The 19033-nt window shown below is 45.2% G+C and overlaps 2 protein-coding genes across 3 annotated transcripts in view; both read right to left on the bottom strand.

Moving 5' to 3' along the window:
• c8g (complement component 8, gamma polypeptide) overlaps positions 1-11243 on the bottom strand; it is a 32995-nt gene extending 21752 nt beyond the window's left edge. For both annotated transcript variants that reach the window (XM_046292694.1, XM_046292695.1), the window contains exons 1-2: positions 10793-11243; positions 10518-10663 (exon numbers count right to left, since the gene is read on the bottom strand). In XM_046292694.1, the coding sequence (XP_046148650.1) occupies positions 10518-10663; positions 10793-10972 (326 nt within the window). In that variant the 5' untranslated portion in view covers positions 10973-11243. The remainder of the gene's footprint in view (positions 1-10517; positions 10664-10792) is intronic.
• Positions 11244-13318: 2075 nt separating this feature from the next.
• On the bottom strand, positions 13319-16708 carry msrb2 (methionine sulfoxide reductase B2). The gene is made up of 5 exons (XM_046290809.1): positions 16382-16708; positions 15858-15955; positions 15499-15575; positions 14332-14479; positions 13319-14212 (listed from the first exon to the last, which is right to left on the bottom strand). Exons 1-5 carry the CDS (start codon positions 16497-16499, stop codon positions 14096-14098), a joined length of 558 nt encoding a protein of 185 aa, XP_046146765.1. The 5' UTR covers positions 16500-16708; the 3' UTR covers positions 13319-14095.
• Positions 16709-19033: the final 2325 nt, after the last annotated feature.

Genomic DNA, 19033 nt, shown 5'->3' with positions numbered 1-19033 from the left:
GAGTAACTCACAGACGTGTGGTAATGCTAACAGAGAGAGAGGAGTGTAACTCACAGACGTGGGGTAGTGCTAACAGAGAGAGAGGAGAGTAACTCACAGACGTGTGGTAGTGCTAACAGAGAGAGAGGAGTGTAACTCACAGACGTGTGTAGTGCTAACAGACAAAGGAGTGTAACTCACAGACGTGTGTAGTTTTAACAGAGAGAGAGGAGTGTAATTCACAGACGTGTGGTAGTGCTAACAGAGAGAGAGGAGTGTAACTCACAGACGTGGGGTAGTGCTAACAGAGAGAGAGGAGAGTAACTCACAGACGTGTGGTAGTGCTAACAGAGAAAGGAGTGTAACTCACAGACGCGTGGTAGTGCTAACACAGATAGGAGTGTAACTCACAGACATGTGGTAGTGCTAACAGAGAACTCACAGAGAGTGCTAACAGAGTGTAACTCACAGATGTGTGGTAGTGCTAACAGAGAAGGAGTGTAACTCACAGACGTGTGGTAGTGCTAACAGAGAGAGAAGAGTGTAACTCACAGATGTGTGGTAGTGCTAACACAGGAGTGTAACTCACAGATGTGTGGTAGTGCTAACAGAGAAAGGAGTGTAACTCACAGACGTGTGGTAGTGCTAACAGACAAAGGAGTAACTCACATACGTGTGGTAGTGCTAACAGAGAGAGAAGAGTGTAACTCACAGATGTGTGGTAGTGCTAACACAGGAGTGTAACTCACAGATGTGTGGTAGTGCTAACAGAGAAAGGAGTGTAACTCACAGACGTGTGGTAGTGCTAACACAGATAGGAGTGTAACTCACAGACATCTGGTAGTGCTAACAGAGAGAGAGGAGTGTAACTCACAGAGGTGTGGTAGTGCTAACAGAGAGAGAAGAGTGTAACTCACAGACGTGTGGTAGTGCTAACAGAGAGAGAGGAGAGTAACTCACAGACGTGTGGTAGTGCTAACAGAGAAAGGAGTGTAACTCAGACGCGTGGTAGTGCTAACAGAGAGAGAAGAGTGTAACTCACAGATGTGTGGTAGTGCTAACACAGGAGTGTAACTCACAGATGTGTGATAGTGTTAACAGAGAAAGGAGTGTAACTCACAGACGTGTGGTAGTGCTAACAGACAAAGGAGTAACTCACAGATGTGTGGTAGTGCTAACACAGGAGTGTAACTCACAGATGTGTGGTAGTGCTAACAGAGAGAGAGGAGTGTAACTCACAGAGGTGTGGTAGTGCTAACAGAGAGAGAGGAGTGTAACTCACAGGTGTGTGGTAGTGCTAACACAGAGAGAGGAGTGTAACTCACAGACGTGTGGTAGTGCTAACACAGATAGGAGTGTAACTCACAGACATGTGGTAGTGCTAACAGAGAGAGAGGAGTGTAACTCACAGACGTGTGGTAGTGCTAACACAGGAGTGTAACTCACAGATGTGTGGTAGTGCTAACAGAGAAAGGAGTGTAACTCACAGACGTGTGGTAGTGCTAACAGACAAAGGAGTAACTCACAGACGTGTGGTAATGCTAACAGAGAGAGAGGAGTGTAACTCACAGATATGTGGTAGTGCTAACAGAGAGAGAGTGAGTGTAACTCACAGAGGTGTGGTAGTGCTAACAGAGAGAGAGGAGTGTAACTCACAGACGTGTGGTAGTGCTAACAGAGAGAGAGGAGTGTAACTCACAGACGTGTGTAGTGCTAACAGACAAAGGAGTGTAACTCACAGACGTGTGTAGTTTTAACAGAGAGAGAGGAGTGTAATTCACAGACGTGTGGTAGTGCTAACAGAGAGAGAGGAGTGTAACTCACAGACGTGGGGTAGTGCTAACAGAGAGAGAGGAGGAGTAACTCACAGACGTGTGGTAGTGCTAACAGAGAAAGGAGTGTAACTCACAGACGCGTGGTAGTGCTAACACAGATAGGAGTGTAACTCACAGACATGTGGTAGTGCTAACAGAGAGAGAAGAGTGTAACTCACAGATGTGTGGTAGTGCTAACAGAGAAGGAGTGTAACTCACAGACGTGTGGTAGTGCTAACAGAGAGAGAAGAGTGTAACTCACAGATGTGTGGTAGTGCTAACACAGGAGTGTAACTCACAGATGTGTGGTAGTGCTAACAGAGAAAGGAGTGTAACTCACAGACGTGTGGTAGTGCTAACAGACAAAGGAGTAACTCACATACGTGTGGTAGTGCTAACAGAGAGAGAAGAGTGTAACTCACAGATGTGTGGTAGTGCTAACACAGGAGTGTAACTCACAGATGTGTGGTAGTGCTAACAGAGAAAGGAGTGTAACTCACAGACGTGTGGTAGTGCTAACACAGATAGGAGTGTAACTCACAGACATGTGGTAGTGCTAACAGAGAGAGAAGAGTGTAACTCACAGATGTGTGGTAGTGCTAACAGAGAAGGAGTGTAACTCACAGACGTGTGGTAGTGCTAACAGAGAGAGAAGAGTGTAACTCACAGATGTGTGGTAGTGCTAACACAGGAGTGTAACTCACAGATGTGTGGTAGTGCTAACAGAGAAAGGAGTGTAACTCACAGACATGTGGTAGTGCTAACAGACAAAGGAGTAACTCACATACGTGTGGTAGTGCTAACAGAGAGAGAAGAGTGTAACTCACAGATGTGTGGTAGTGCTAACACAGGAGTGTAACTCACAGATGTGTGGTAGTGCTAACAGAGAAAGGAGTGTAACTCACAGACGTGTGGTAGTGCTAACAGACAAAGGAGTAACTCACAGATGTGTGGTAGTGCTAACACAGGAGTGTAACTCACAGATGTGTGGTAGTGCTAACAGAGAGAGAGGAGTGTAACTCACAGAGTTGTGGTAGTGCTAACAGAGAGAGAGGAGTGTAACTCACAGGTGTGTGGTAGTGCTAACACAGAGAGAGGAGTGTAACTCACAGACGTGTGGTAGTGCTAACACAGATAGGAGTGTAACTCACAGACATGTGGTAGTGCTAACAGAGAGAGAGGAGTGTAACTCACAGACGTGTGGTAGTGCTAACACAGCAGTGTAACTCACAGATGTGTGGTAGTGCTAACAGAGAAAGGAGTGTAACTCACAGACGTGTGGTAGTGCTAACAGACAAAGGAGTAACTCACAGACGTTTGGTAATGCTAACAGAGAGAGAGGAGTGTAACTCACAGATGTGTGGTAGTGCTAACAGAGAGAGATGAGTGTAACTCACAGAGGTGTGGTAGTGCTAACAGAGAGAGAGGAGTGTAACTCACAGACGTGTGGTAGTGCTAACAGAGAGAGAGGAGTGTAACTCACAGACGTGTGTAGTGCTAACAGACAAAGGAGTGTAACTCACAGACGTGTGTAGTTTTAACAGAGAGAGAGGAGTGTAATTCACAGACTTGTGGTAGTGCTAACAGAGAGAGAGGAGTGTAACTCACAGACGTGTGGTAATGCTAACAGAGAGAGGAGTGTAACTCACAGACGTGTGGTAGTGCTAACAGAGAGAGAGGAGTGTAACTCACAGACGTGTGGTAGTGCTAACAGAGAGAGAGGAGTGTAACTCACAGATGTGTGGTAGTGCTAACAGAGAGAGAGGAGTGTAACTCACAGACGTGTGGTAATGCTAACAGAGAGAGAGGAGTGTAACTCACAGACGTGTGGTAGTGTTAACAGAGAGAGGAGTGTAACTCACAGACGTGTGGTAGTGTTAACAGAGAGAGAGGAGTGTAACTCACAGACGTGTGGTAGTGCTAACAGAGAGAGAAGAGTGTAACTCACAGACGTGTGGTAGTGCTAACAGAGAGAGAGGAGAGTAACTCACAGACGTGTGGTAGTGCTAACAGAGAAAGGAGTGTAACTCACAGACGCGTGGTAGTGCTAACACAGATAGGAGTGTAACTCACAGACATGTGGTAGTGCTAACAGAGAGAGAAGAGTGTAACTCACAGATGTGTGGTAGTGCTAACAGAGAAGGAGTGTAACTCACAGACGTGTGGTAGTGCTAACAGAGAGAGAAGAGTGTCACTCACAGATGTGTGGTAGTGCTAACACAGGAGTGTAACTCACAGATGTGTGGTAGTGCTAACAGAGAAAGGAGTGTAACTCACAGACGTGTGGTAGTGCTAACAGAGAGAGAGGAGAGTAACTCACAGACGTGTGGTAGTGCTAACAGAGAGAGAGGAGTGTAACTCACAGACGTGTGTAGTGCTAACAGACAAAGGAGTGTAACTCACAGACGTGTGTAGTTTTAACAGAGAGAGAGGAGTGTAATTCACAGACGTGTGGTAGTGCTAACAGAGAGAGAGGAGTGTAACTCACAGACGTGGGGTAGTGCTAACAGAGAGAGAGGAGAGTAACTCACAGACGTGTGGTAGTGCTAACAGAGAAAGGAGTGTAACTCACAGACGCGTGGTAGTGCTAACACAGATAGGAGTGTAACTCACAGACATGTGGTAGTGCTAACAGAGAGAGAAGAGTGTAACTCACAGATGTGTGGTAGTGCTAACAGAGAAGGAGTGTAACTCACAGACGTGTGGTAGTGCTAACAGAGAGAGAAGAGTGTAACTCACAGATGTGTGGTAGTGCTAACACAGGAGTGTAACTCACAGATGTGTGGTAGTGCTAACAGAGAAAGGAGTGTAACTCACAGACGTGTGGTAGTGCTAACAGACAAAGGAGTAACTCACATACGTGTGGTAGTGCTAACAGAGAGAGAAGAGTGTAACTCACAGATGTGTGGTAGTGCTAACACAGGAGTGTAACTCACAGATGTGTGGTAGTGCTAACAGAGAAAGGAGTGTAACTCACAGACGTGTGGTAGTGCTAACACAGATAGGAGTGTAACTCACAGACATCTGGTAGTGCTAACAGAGAGAGAGGAGTGTAACTCACAGAGGTGTGGTAGTGCTAACAGAGAGAGAAGAGTGTAACTCACAGACGTGTGGTAGTGCTAACAGAGAGAGAGGAGTGTAACTCACAGACGTGTGGTAGTGCTAACAGAGAAAGGAGTGTAACTCAGACAGTGCTAACAGAGAGAGAAGAGTGTAACTCACAGATGTGTGGTAGTGCTAACACAGGAGTGTAACTCACAGATGTGTGATAGTGTTAACAGAGAAAGGAGTGTAACTCACAGACGTGTGGTAGTGCTAACAGACAAAGGAGTAACTCACAGATGTGTGGTAGTGCTAACACAGGAGTGTAACTCACAGATGTGTGGTAGTGCTAACAGAGAGAGAGAGAGGAGTGTAACTCACAGAGGTGTGGTAGTGCTAACAGAGAGAGAGGAGTGTAACTCACAGGTGTGTGGTAGTGCTAACACAGAGAGAGGAGTGTAACTCACAGACGTGTGGTAGTGCTAACACAGATAGGAGTGTAACTCACAGACATGTGGTAGTGCTAACAGAGAGAGAGGAGTGTAACTCACAGACGTGTGGTAGTGCTAACACAGGAGTGTAACTCACAGATGTGTGGTAGTGCTAACAGAGAAAGGAGTGTAACTCACAGACGTGTGGTAGTGCTAACAGACAAAGGAGTAACTCACAGACGTGTGGTAATGCTAACAGAGAGAGAGGAGTGTAACTCACAGATATGTGGTAGTGCTAACAGAGAGAGATGAGTGTAACTCACAGAGGTGTGGTAGTGCTAACAGAGAGAGAGGAGTGTAACTCACAGACGTGTGGTAGTGCTAACAGAGAGAGAGGAGTGTAACTCACAGACGTGTGTAGTGCTAACAGACAAAGGAGTGTAACTCACAGACGTGTGTAGTTTTAACAGAGAGAGAGGAGTGTAATTCACAGACGTGTGGTAGTGCTAACAGAGAGAGAGGAGTGTAACTCACAGACGTGGGGTAGTGCTAACAGAGAGAGAGGAGAGTAACTCACAGACGTGTGGTAGTGCTAACAGAGAAAGGAGTGTAACTCACAGACGCGTGGTAGTGCTAACACAGATAGGAGTGTAACTCACAGACATGTGGTAGTGCTAACAGAGAGAGAAGAGTGTAACTCACAGATGTGTGGTAGTGCTAACAGAGAAGGAGTGTAACTCACAGACGTGTGGTAGTGCTAACAGAGAGAGAAGAGTGTAACTCACAGATGTGTGGTAGTGCTAACACAGGAGTGTAACTCACAGATGTGTGGTAGTGCTAACAGAGAAAGGAGTGTAACTCACAGACGTGTGGTAGTGCTAACAGACAAAGGAGTAACTCACATACGTGTGGTAGTGCTAACAGAGAGAGAAGAGTGTAACTCACAGATGTGTGGTAGTGCTAACACAGGAGTGTAACTCACAGATGTGTGGTAGTGCTAACAGAGAAAGGAGTGTAACTCACAGACGTGTGGTAGTGCTAACACAGATAGGAGTGTAACTCACAGACATGTGGTAGTGCTAACAGAGAGAGAAGAGTGTAACTCACAGATGTGTGGTAGTGCTAACAGAGAAGGAGTGTAACTCACAGACGTGTGGTAGTGCTAACAGAGAGAGAAGAGTGTAACTCACAGATGTGTGGTAGTGCTAACACAGGAGTGTAACTCACAGATGTGTGGTAGTGCTAACAGAGAAAGGAGTGTAACTCACAGACATGTGGTAGTGCTAACAGACAAAGGAGTAACTCACATACGTGTGGTAGTGCTAACAGAGAGAGAAGAGTGTAACTCACAGATGTGTGGTAGTGCTAACACAGGAGTGTAACTCACAGATGTGTGGTAGTGCTAACAGAGAAAGGAGTGTAACTCACAGACGTGTGGTAGTGCTAACAGACAAAGGAGTAACTCACAGATGTGTGGTAGTGCTAACACAGGAGTGTAACTCACAGATGTGTGGTAGTGCTAACAGAGAGAGAGGAGTGTAACTCACAGAGTTGTGGTAGTGCTAACAGAGAGAGAGGAGTGTAACTCACAGGTGTGTGGTAGTGCTAACACAGAGAGAGGAGTGTAACTCACAGACGTGTGGTAGTGCTAACACAGATAGGAGTGTAACTCACAGACATGTGGTAGTGCTAACAGAGAGAGAGGAGTGTAACTCACAGACGTGTGGTAGTGCTAACACAGCAGTGTAACTCACAGATGTGTGGTAGTGCTAACAGAGAAAGGAGTGTAACTCACAGACGTGTGGTAGTGCTAACAGACAAAGGAGTAACTCACAGACGTTTGGTAATGCTAACAGAGAGAGAGGAGTGTAACTCACAGATGTGTGGTAGTGCTAACAGAGAGAGATGAGTGTAACTCACAGAGGTGTGGTAGTGCTAACAGAGAGAGAGGAGTGTAACTCACAGACGTGTGGTAGTGCTAACAGAGAGAGAGGAGTGTAACTCACAGACGTGTGTAGTGCTAACAGACAAAGGAGTGTAACTCACAGACGTGTGTAGTTTTAACAGAGAGAGAGGAGTGTAATTCACAGACTTGTGGTAGTGCTAACAGAGAGAGAGGAGTGTAACTCACAGACGTGTGGTAATGCTAACAGAGAGAGGAGTGTAACTCACAGACGTGTGGTAGTGCTAACAGAGAGAGAGGAGTGTAACTCACAGACGTGTGGTAGTGCTAACAGAGAGAGAGGAGTGTAACTCACAGATGTGTGGTAGTGCTAACAGAGAGAGAGGAGTGTAACTCACAGACGTGTGGTAATGCTAACAGAGAGAGAGGAGTGTAACTCACAGACGTGTGGTAGTGTTAACAGAGAGAGGAGTGTAACTCACAGACGTGTGGTAGTGTTAACAGAGAGAGAGGAGTGTAACTCACAGACGTGTGGTAGTGCTAACAGAGAGAGAAGAGTGTAACTCACAGACGTGTGGTAGTGCTAACAGAGAGAGAGGAGAGTAACTCACAGACGTGTGGTAGTGCTAACAGAGAAAGGAGTGTAACTCACAGACGCGTGGTAGTGCTAACACAGATAGGAGTGTAACTCACAGACATGTGGTAGTGCTAACAGAGAGAGAAGAGTGTAACTCACAGATGTGTGGTAGTGCTAACAGAGAAGGAGTGTAACTCACAGACGTGTGGTAGTGCTAACAGAGAGAGAAGAGTGTAACTCACAGATGTGTGGTAGTGCTAACACAGGAGTGTAACTCACAGATGTGTGGTAGTGCTAACAGAGAAAGGAGTGTAACTCACAGACGTGTGGTAGTGCTAACAGACAAAGGAGTAACTCACATACGTGTGGTAGTGCTAACAGAGAGAGAAGAGTGTAACTCACAGATGTGTGGTAGTGCTAACACAGGAGTGTAACTCACAGATGTGTGGTAGTGCTAACAGAGAAAGGAGTGTAACTCACAGACGTGTGGTAGTGCTAACAGACAAAGGAGTAACTCACAGATGTGTGGTAGTGCTAACACAGGAGTGTAACTCACAGATGTGTGGTAGTGCTAACAGAGAGAGAGGAGTGTAACTCACAGAGGTGTGGTAGTGCTAACAGAGAGAGAGGAGTGTAACTCACAGGTGTGTGGTAGTGCTAACACAGAGAGAGGAGTGTAACTCACAGACGTGTGGTAGTGCTAACACAGATAGGAGTGTAACTCACAGACATGTGGTAGTGCTAACAGAGAGAGAGGAGTGTAACTCACAGACGTGTGGTAGTGCTAACACAGGAGTGTAACTCACAGATGTGTGGTAGTGCTAACAGAGAAAGGAGTGTAACTCACAGACGTGTGGTAGTGCTAACAGACAAAGGAGTAACTCACAGACGTGTGGTAATGCTAACAGAGAGAGAGGAGTGTAACTCACAGATGTGTGGTAGTGCTAACAGAGAGAGATGAGTGTAACTCACAGAGGTGTGGTAGTGCTAACAGAGAGAGAGGAGTGTAACTCACAGACGTGTGGTAGTGCTAACAGAGAGAGAGGAGTGTAACTCACAGACGTGTGTAGTGCTAACAGAGAGAGAGGAGTGTAACTCACAGACGTGTGGTAATGCTAACAGAGAGAGGAGTGTAACTCACAGACGTGTGGTAGTGCTAACAGAGAGAGAGGAGTGTAACTCACAGACGTGTGGTAGTGCTAACAGAGAGAGAGAGGAGTGTAACTCACAGATGTGTGGTAGTGCTAACAGAGAGAGAGGAGTGTAACTCACAGACGTGTGGTAATGCTAACAGAGAGAGAGGAGTGTAACTCACAGACGTGTGGTAGTGTTAACAGAGAGAGGAGTGTAACTCACAGACGTGTGGTAGTGTTAACAGAGAGAGAGGAGTGTAACTCACAGACGTGTGGTAGTGCTAACAGAGAGAGAAGAGTGTAACTCACAGACGTGTGGTAGTGCTAACAGAGAGAGAGGAGAGTAACTCACAGACGTGTGGTAGTGCTAACAGAGAAAGGAGTGTAACTCACAGACGCGTGGTAGTGCTAACACAGATAGGAGTGTAACTCACAGACATGTGGTAGTGCTAACAGAGAGAGAAGAGTGTAACTCACAGATGTGTGGTAGTGCTAACAGAGAAGGAGTGTAACTCACAGACGTGTGGTAGTGCTAACAGAGAGAGAAGAGTGTCACTCACAGATGTGTGGTAGTGCTAACACAGGAGTGTAACTCACAGATGTGTGGTAGTGCTAACAGAGAAAGGAGTGTAACTCACAGACGTGTGGTAGTGCTAACAGACAAAGGAGTAACTCACAGATGTGTGGTAGTGCTAACACAGGAGTGTAACTCACAGATGTGTGGTAGTGCTAACAGAGAGAGGAGTGTAACTCACAGAGGTGTGGTAGTGCTAATAGAGAGAGAGGAGTGTAACTCACAGGTGTGTGGTAGTGCTAACACAGAGAGAGGAGTGTAACTCACAGACGTGTGGTAGTGCTAACACAGATAGGAGTGTAACTCACAGACATGTGGTAGTGCTAACAGAGAGAGAGGAGTGTAACTCACAGACGTGTGGTAGTGCTAACACAGGAGTGTAACTCACAGATGTGTGGTAGTGCTAACAGAGAAAGGAGTGTAACTCACAGACGTGTGGTAGTGCTAACAGACAAAGGAGTAACTCACAGACGTGTGGTAATGCTAACAGAGAGAGAGGAGTGTAACTCACAGATGTGTGGTAGTGCTAACAGAGAGAGATGAGTGTAACTCACAGAGGTGTGGTAGTGCTAACAGAGAGAGAGGAGTGTAACTCACAGACGTGTGGTAGTGCTAACAGAGAGAGAGGAGTGTAACTCACAGACGTGTGTAGTGCTAACAGACAAAGGAGTGTAACTCACAGACGTGTGTAGTTTTAACAGAGAGAGAGGAGTGTAATTCACAGACGTGTGGTAGTGCTAACAGAGAGAGAGGAGTGTAACTCACAGACGTGTGGTAATGCTAACAGAGAGAGGAGTGTAACTCACAGACGTGTGGTAGTGCTAACAGAGAGAGAGGAGTGTAACTCACAGACGTGTGGTAGTGCTAACAGAGAGAGAGGAGTGTAACTCACAGATGTGTGGTAGTGCTAACAGAGAGAGAGGAGTGTAACTCACAGACGTGTGGTAGTGCTAACAGAGAGAGAGGAGTGTAACTCACAGACGTGTGGTAGTGCTAACAGAGAGAGAGGAGTGTAACTCACAGACGTGTGGTAGTGCTAACAGAGAGAGAGGAGTGTAACTCACAGACGTGTGGTTGTGCTAACAGAGAGAGTGGTGTCTTGGGAGGAGGGGGGCGTCAGGGTCATCACAGTAGCCTCCACCTTCAGACCGTTCTTCATCAGGAAGTTACACTTAGACGCTGCGTTGACCAGGTACCACGGCCCTCCCATCTACAACACACACACACACGATACAGCAGGGTTTCAACATTGACAACGTCAAGGCACGTCCGCCACTGGCTCTATTTGTGAGATCATGTTTGCACACACACACTCACTCACACACACACCTGTACCTACCTGTTGTATGTCAATGTTCTGAGCTGGGGGGGTGTCGTCAATGGGGTTCACCTTGGGCTTCTTGGGAGGTCTCCTCTGGGGTCGTGGTCGGCTCTTTGCTCCCCCAATCGCCTCGGCCGACCCCCATAGACACACACACACCACCATTAGCATGGTAACACACTGCCACACCCCAGTCATTCTAGCACTGTCCCCAAAACACTCCCAACACCGCTCTCTGCTTCTTCCTTCTGCTGTGTCTGTCCCACAAGATTGTTATCACAATGCTAGTGTAATCTGATAGATTTTTCCTGGATCCCTGCTAAATGATTATGTCTAGTGTAATACCAGAACTGATGTCCATCGACAAGGAAAAAAATGACCCACTTCTCCCTCGATTTATCTTTCCCTCTGTCTTGTGTCCGACCTTCACTTTCTCTGTGCTGCCTCTTTCTGGACAAATGTTGACACACACACGCACACACACAGAGGGGGTGATGACCTCTTGCTGTGTTTATCATTAACAGCCCTTTACTGGCAGTGGGCTGGACATACCAGTCAGTGCAGTGTGTGCTTCTGACAGAGAGGGGGCGATGTTGATATCATTGTTGTAACTGCATTGCATTCAGGTATTAAGACCCCTCGACTTATTCTAAAATGGATGACAAAAAAATATCCTCATCAACCTACACACAATATCCCAAAAACAAGTTTGGAGAAAATTTTTGCAAATATATATAAAAAAAACAACTGATATATCACATTTACATAAGTATTCAGACCCTTTACTCAGTACTTTGTTGAGGTACCTTTGGCTCTCGAGTCTTCTTGGGCTGAAGCACCGTTGGCAGCGATTACAGCCTCGATGTTACAAGCTTGGCACACCTGTATTTGGGGCGTTTCTCGCATTCTTCTCTGCAGATCCTCTCAAGCTCTGTCAGGTTGGATGGGGAGTGTCACTGCACAGCTTTTTCAGGTCTCTCCAGAGATGTTTGTTCGGGTTCAAGTCCATGCTCTGGCTGGGCCACTCAAGGACATTCAGAGACTTGTCCCGAAGCCACTCCTGCATTGTCTTGGCGGTGTGCTTGGGGCCTTTGTCCTGTTGGAAGGTGAACCATCTAGTGATAATTTCATTACTGGAGAGAGACTTGGACAATTATTCAAACAATCATCAATTAATTATTGCAATAATGAAACTGTCGACTGCAAACTCTAAGTTGTGAAGCTGAGAGCTTCCCTAACAATGAAGCTAGAGTGGACACCATAAATACTCAGCATTAGTAGGCCAGTCTTACTCTTAGTTAAATATATAATTGTTTACTATTAATATCAAACACATCAGGTAAATATGTAATTGTCCCCTGACAATCTTTGCCCTAGTCTGAGGTCCTGAGCACTCTGGAGCAAGTTTTCATCAAGGACCGCTCTGAACAATGCTCCATTAATCTTTGCCTCGATCCTGACTAGTCTCCCAGCCACCCTGCCTCTGAAAACATCCCCACAGCATGATGCTGCCACCACCATGCTTCACCGTAGGGATGGTGCCAGGTTTCCTCCAGATGTGACGTTTGGCATTCAGGCCAAAGAGTTCAATTATGGTTTCATCAGACCAGAGAATCTTGTTTCTCATGGTCTGAGTCCTTTAGGTGTATTTTGGCAAACGCCAAGCGGGCTGTCATGTGCCTTTTACTGAGGAGTAGCTTCCGTCTGGCCAGTCTACCATAAAGTCCTGATTGGTGGAGTGCTGCAGAGATGGTTGTCCTTCTGGAATTTTCTCCCATCTCCACAGAGGAACTCTGGAGCTCTGTTAGAGTGACAATCGGGTTCATGGTCACCTCTCTGACTAAGGCCCTTCTCCCTGATTGCTCAGTTTGGCCATGCGTCCAGCTCTTGGAAGAGTCTTGGTGGTTAAAACTCTTTCCATTTAAGAATGATGAAGGCCACTGTGTTCTTAGGGACCTTCAATGCTGCAGAAGTGTTTTGGTACCCTTCCCCAGATCTGTGCCTTGATACAATCCTGTATCGGAGCTCTGCAGACAATTCCTTCAAACTAATGGTTTGGTTTTTGCTCCGACATGCACTGTCAACTTTGGGATCTTATATAGACAGGTTTGTGCCTTTCCAAATCATGTCCATACAATTTAATTTACCACAGATGGACCCCAATCAAGTTGTAGAAACATCAAGGATGATCAATGGAAACAGGATGCAGCTGACCTCAATTTAGTCTCACTGCAAAGGGTCTGAATACTTATTTACATAAGGTATTTATGTATTTTTTTATTTTATACATTTGCAAAAGAATTTTAAAACTTTTTTTTGCTTTGTCATTATGGGGTATTGTGTGTAGATTGATGAGGAAATGTTTTAATTGATACATTTTAGAATAAGGCTGTAAACATAAAAAAAATGTGGAAAAAGGGAAGTGGTCTGAATACTTTCCGAATGCACTTTATACTGTATTTTACAACTGATTTCTCTTTTTAAACCAACACAAAAGCACACTAGACTATTTTGTCAACTGAACACAATATAACACTTTCCAAGCACACAAGAAAAAATACACATTTTATTGACAGAATATGCTCCAGGTTGAAGGGTTCATATGGCAATAGGTTCTACCGCAGACACAGACTAACTGTACACAACAGCAGACACTAATGGCTCGATTCAATGAGCGGTCAAAAATACTCCTTACCTATCAGTTAGAAGGAGTTCAAATTTAGTTTTCCTGTGTTTTGTATCATATTGTACAACAGCGGATGAAACTAACACTGTAAAAATTGTTGCTAGAGAAATAGTTTTTTGCTAAAAAGCTATTTTTGTTTCTTTTTGACCATTTTAACGGAAAACTATTACAGTAAGGTACTTCATTTTTACCCAGAAATTATTTGATATTGAGATTTTTTTAAACACTGCATTAGGCCTTTAAATCTCAGAGCGACCCAGTGACTATGATTGAAGACCCTTTAATATAATGGACAGACGTAAAAATGTGACCATATGAAACACATGATCCCCCTTTACCCCCTTACCCCTATAACATACTGTGTCGTAGTTGGGGCTAGGGTTAGGCTGGGAACAGATGTAAATATTACAGGTTCATCTCTGATCAGTTACAGAAAGATACAGACATAGAAAACAGTATTCCTGATGCCGAGGTCAGGAAATCAGGAAAATTCCATCTATGGTCAGTGTTAGGGATCCAGGTGTCAGTTCTGTTGTGTTTTACTGGGCCTTGGGTTTGTGTTCTCTGGGTTTGAAGGTTTGCTCTGGTCAGGCCTAGGTGGTTTTAGACGGTTCTAAACGGTCCTAGGAGCTCCACTAGTCTTCGGGTGTGAGATCTCTCGGTCTGAAGTTAAGAGACTGGCTGTTGATGCAGAACCTCTGTCCTGTGGGGTCTGGTCCATCTTCAAACACATGACCCAGATGGGCATCACACTGTCGTGCACACACACACACAAACACACACAGTAGGGTAAAAATAATACAGTAGAGGAGACAGAACACACAACACAACCAACACATCTCTCTGCATTATTACCCAGAATGCAACTCACATGTTTACAGAGGACCTCTGTCTCGGCACTACCCATGGTGTTGTCAGGGCGACGGATGATGGATGCATGGCTCTCGTCGCACTCCCACGTCCCATGAGCCTCTTTGAACGCTGGCCAGCCTGTCCCAGAGTCATATTTTGCCTCTGAACTACAGAGAGAAAGAGAGAGACAGAGAAAGAGAGAGACAGAGAAAGAGACAGAGAGAGATAGAGAAAGAAACAGAAACACACAGAGAGAGAGACAGACACAGAGAGAGAGAGAGACAGACACAGAGAGAGAGAGACAGAGACACAGAGAGAGAGAGAGACAGAGACACAGAGAGAGAGACAGAGACAGAGACAGAGACAGAGAGAGAGAGAGAGAGAGAGAGAGAGAGAGAGAGAGAGACACAGAGAGAGAGAGACAGACAGAGAGAGAGACACGGAGAGAGAGAGACACAGAGAGAGAGAGAGACACAGAGAGAGAGAGAGAGACAGAGAGAGAGACAGAGAGAGAGAGAGACAGAGACAGACACACAGAGAGAGACACAGAGAGATATAGAGAGAGACAGAGACACAGAGAGAGAGAGACAGAGACACAGAGAGAGAGAGAGACAGAGACACAGAGAGAGAGACAGAGACACAGAGAGAGAGACAGAGACACAGAGAGAGACACAGAGAGAGAGAGAGAGAGAGAGAGAGAGACAGAGAGAGAGAGACAGACAGAGAGACAGAGACACAGAGAGAGAGAGAGAGAGAGAGACACAGAGAGAGAGAGAGAGAGAGACAGAAACACACAGAGAGAGAGACACAGAGAGAGAGACAGACACAGAGAGAGAGAGACAGAGACACACAGAGAGAGAGACAGAGAGAGAGACAGACACAGAGAGAGAGAGACAGACAGAGAGAGAGACAGAGACACAGAGAGAGAGAGAGACAGAGACACAGAGAGAGAGAGAGACACACAGAGAGAGAGAGAGACAGACAGAGAGAGAGACAGAGACACAGAGAGAGACAGAGAGAGAGAGGTCTAGTAAGAGGTTTAGTCTAAACGCTCATACTCAGGTTAAATTAAGATGTTAGTGGTTAGAGTGAATTCGGGTTAGAGTGAAGTCAGGTGAGGCGTTAGGGAGGTGTAGGGGTGTTAGATGGTTACATGAGTCAGGTGTTAGGGAGGTTAGATGGTTACCTGAAGAGGGGAGTATCGCAGCACACACAGTGGTACATCCCCACCTCACTATGGTTCAGATAGAGACCGCTGAAGGGCTGAGGACACAAATACACACACCTGGCTAACACACAGTAAACACACTATATGTTGTCTTTCTTGTCATTATTGAAGCTTTCAGATCAGTGCAAATGAAGGATTCAGCCCATATGTCATTCTTTAACCAACTGCTCTTATCTTTCACTCTGAGGAAGATTATAAACAAAGAACAAAGTCCGTTCAAAACTACACACTGAACCCACTGACATGTATAAAGGAATGTCAGTCAATGGTCACCGAGGCAGAGGGCAGGCAAAGTGCGTGTGCTGTGTGTGACTCACCATCTCTGTCCCCTTCTCCCTCGTGACCACATACTGTTCAGGGGTAAGTTTTTTCTGCCAGTCTGTGGTCTCATCGTAACGAGTCAGAGATCCTGAGCCTGTAACACAAACACTGATAAGCAAAATGTGTTGAACGTTTTGTTGCATTTTCTTTAGTTTTCATTTCGCCACTTCTGTCTAATTAGATTTGAGGACAATGGATTTCTGCTCTTTGGAGCAAATGTGACCCCCAGGAAAAACGTGGCAGTAAGCATGTGACAGATGGCTGTCTGGCAACTTCCACTGGTCTTTTCTGCATCAACCTATTACATAACATGACAAAAATACTTGTTCATTTCTTTAAAATTATAGATACACTATGACCTAGTTTTATTAAAATGGTATCTAATAAACTTGTGTTGAAATTCAACTTCATTTGAATAAACTTAATTTTAACTGACAGACAATAAAGTATCCTATGCAGATGCAAGCTATGTAATTCCATTCTATAAAGCCTTATTCGATTCTAACAGAATAGTTCAAACCTGAACTAGTGGAGACTGGACGGATGAAAGCAGGAACCTTGGTCTTGGGCAATAAGGCGGACTTGGCAGCCACTCTCTGAGAGATGATGAGCGAAAGTCGGACGATAGAACGAGACATGTTTTTTCCTGTGCGCTACAGTCCTCCGTGCAGAAAGTGGTCTGTATCGAAGTCAAGTGCAGCCGTTTGCGTTTGCGCTGCTCTGACCTAATCTGCGTTGATCGAGGACTTTCAACGCTCCAGCGAGTTCCTGCCGGTCCCTGCCTGCCGGTTTCCTTCCCTGGCCTGCCCTGCTGTCCAGTATTCGGTAGGCTTCTGGGAAGACCCGGTCACAAACTAGATATATTATATAGGTCAGAGTTGATAAGGAAGATAACAGTGACAGAGGACAATTCCTTCTTTTGTTGTTGGGCTGGATGGTTAAATTTGAAGAATCTCAAATTTAAAACATATTTTGATTTATTTAAATATTTTTGCTTACTACATGATTCCATGTGTGTTATTTCATAGTTTTGATGTCTTCACTATTATTTTACAATGTAGAAAATAATAAAAAATAAAGAAAAACCCTTGAATGAGTAGATGTGTCCAAACATCTGACAGTACTTTTTTTGTTCAATTGTTTTTTATTTATTTCACCTTTATTTAACCAGGTAGGCTAGTTGAGAACAAGTTCTCATTTACAACTGCGACCTGGCCAAGATAAAGCATAGCAGTGTGAACAGACAACAACACAGAGTTACACATGGAGTAAACAATTAACAAGTCAATAACACAGTAGAAAAAAAGGGGAGTCTATATACATTGTGTGCAAAAGGCATGAGGTAGGCGAATAATTACAATTTTGCAGATTAACACTGGGGTGATACATGATCAGATGGTCATGTACAGGTAGAGATATTGGTGTGCAAAAAAGCAGAAAAGTAAATAAATATAAACAGTATGGGGATGAGGTAGGTAAAATTGGGTGGGCTATTTACCGATAGACTATGTACAGCTGCAGCGATCGGTTAGCTGCTCAGATAGCAGATGTTTGAAGTTGGTGAGGGAGATAAAAGTCTCCAAATTCAGCGATTTTTGCAATTCGTTCCAGTCCAGTTTATTTATTTATTTTATCCGTTATTCTACGAGGTAAGTGAGAACACGTTCTCATTTGCAGCAACGACCTGGGGAATAGTTACAGTTACAGGGGAGAGGAGGGGGATGAATGAGCCAATTGTAAACTGCACACACACACACACACACACACACACACACACACACACACACACACACACACACACACACACACACACACACACACACACACACACACACACACACACACACACACACACACACACACACACACACACACACACACACACACACACACACACACACACACACCAGAGAGTAATACCAGAGACTTTACTTTGAGGTGGGGGGAGAAGCATTTCAAAACAGTAATTCACATTTGACCCTTAAGACTACATGACGTTAGAAGCTAATTCATATTTTTTAAACACTTTTTGAGGCCCCAACCTTATACCATGGAACCATGCCAAAGGTGAATACACAACATACACAATCACAGTGTTTGTCTTGGGAACAGATATTTCAACATCGTCTGTGGTTTGTTGACAAGACATTACCCAACTTTACTAAGGTCAGACGCCGAGAATTATAAATCAATCGAGTCATGTGATGTTGAATAATACTTGAATGACAACAGTGTCTTCTGGGTAAAACAACTTAGCACAAAGATAGAATGGGATAGCTGCACAGTCTAGTTTAGACAGTTGATAAAAGCTTAGTTCAGACTGGTAAGGTATAGTCTGGCATTGTATAACCTGGGGTCGTGTGGTGCGTTGGTCCTGAGCAGTCTCCCAGGGTAGTGTATGAGGTCTATGGTCTATAACAAGGACGGGCAACTTTGATGGGGGTGGGGGGACACAAAAAAACAGAACTCAGCATGAGGGGCCGGAGTGACTCGTGGGTCTGCGTACCCACATCCATACACCCCGCCGAGATAGCTTCTACCCCCAAGCCATAAGACAGCTAAATAGCAATAAAACTGCTAAATAGCTAATTAAATGGTTACCCTGTCCATCTGCACTGACCCTATGAAAACTCACAAGACTATACAGTATATAACACATGCTCACTCACAACACACACACGTATACCAACACATCGAGGGGCCTCCCGAGTGGCACTGCAGTGCTAGCTGTGCCACTAGAGATTCTGGGTTCGAGTCCAGGCTCTGTTGCAGCTGGCCGTGACCAGGAGACCCATGGGACTGTGCACAATTGGCCCAGCATCGTCCAGGTTAGGGGAGGGCTTGGCCGGCAGGGATGTCCTTGTCCAATCGCGCACTAGCGACTCCTGTGACAGGCCGGGCACAGTGCACACTGACACGGTGTATGGTGTTTCCTCCGACACATTGGTGCGGCTGGCTAAAGGGTTAAGTGGGCATTGTGTCAAGAAGCAGTACGGCTTGTTTGGGTTTTGTTTCGATATAGCGTCATTCTTGTGTATTTTATTCCCTGTGTTACTATTTTTATTTTAGATGACTTTTTACACTCTAAACAATCATTCCACGATAAAGTCTACACCTGACATATTCGGCACATATGACAAATACCATTTGATTTTGTTGTGTCTTTCTGAGG

Source organism: Oncorhynchus gorbuscha, linkage group LG12 (genome assembly GCF_021184085.1).
Source record: "Oncorhynchus gorbuscha isolate QuinsamMale2020 ecotype Even-year linkage group LG12, OgorEven_v1.0, whole genome shotgun sequence".
NCBI lineage: Eukaryota > Metazoa > Chordata > Actinopteri > Salmoniformes > Salmonidae > Oncorhynchus > Oncorhynchus gorbuscha.
The sequence above is the reverse complement of the archived record's forward strand: the minus strand, read 5'-3'. Positions and strand labels throughout refer to the sequence as shown.

Coding starts and splice junctions, on each gene's coding strand:
- msrb2 (XM_046290809.1), bottom strand. CDS start 16,499: ATGTCTCGTTCTATCGTCCGACTTTCGCTCATCATCTCTCAGAGAGTG. Junction 15,956..16,381: donor TCCAGTCTCCACTAGTTCAG/GTTTGAACTATT, acceptor TTTGTGTTACAG/GCTCAGGATCTCTGACTCGT. Junction 14,480..15,498: donor TGCGATACTCCCCTCTTCAG/GTAACCATCTAA, acceptor TTCTCTCTGTAG/TTCAGAGGCAAAATATGACT.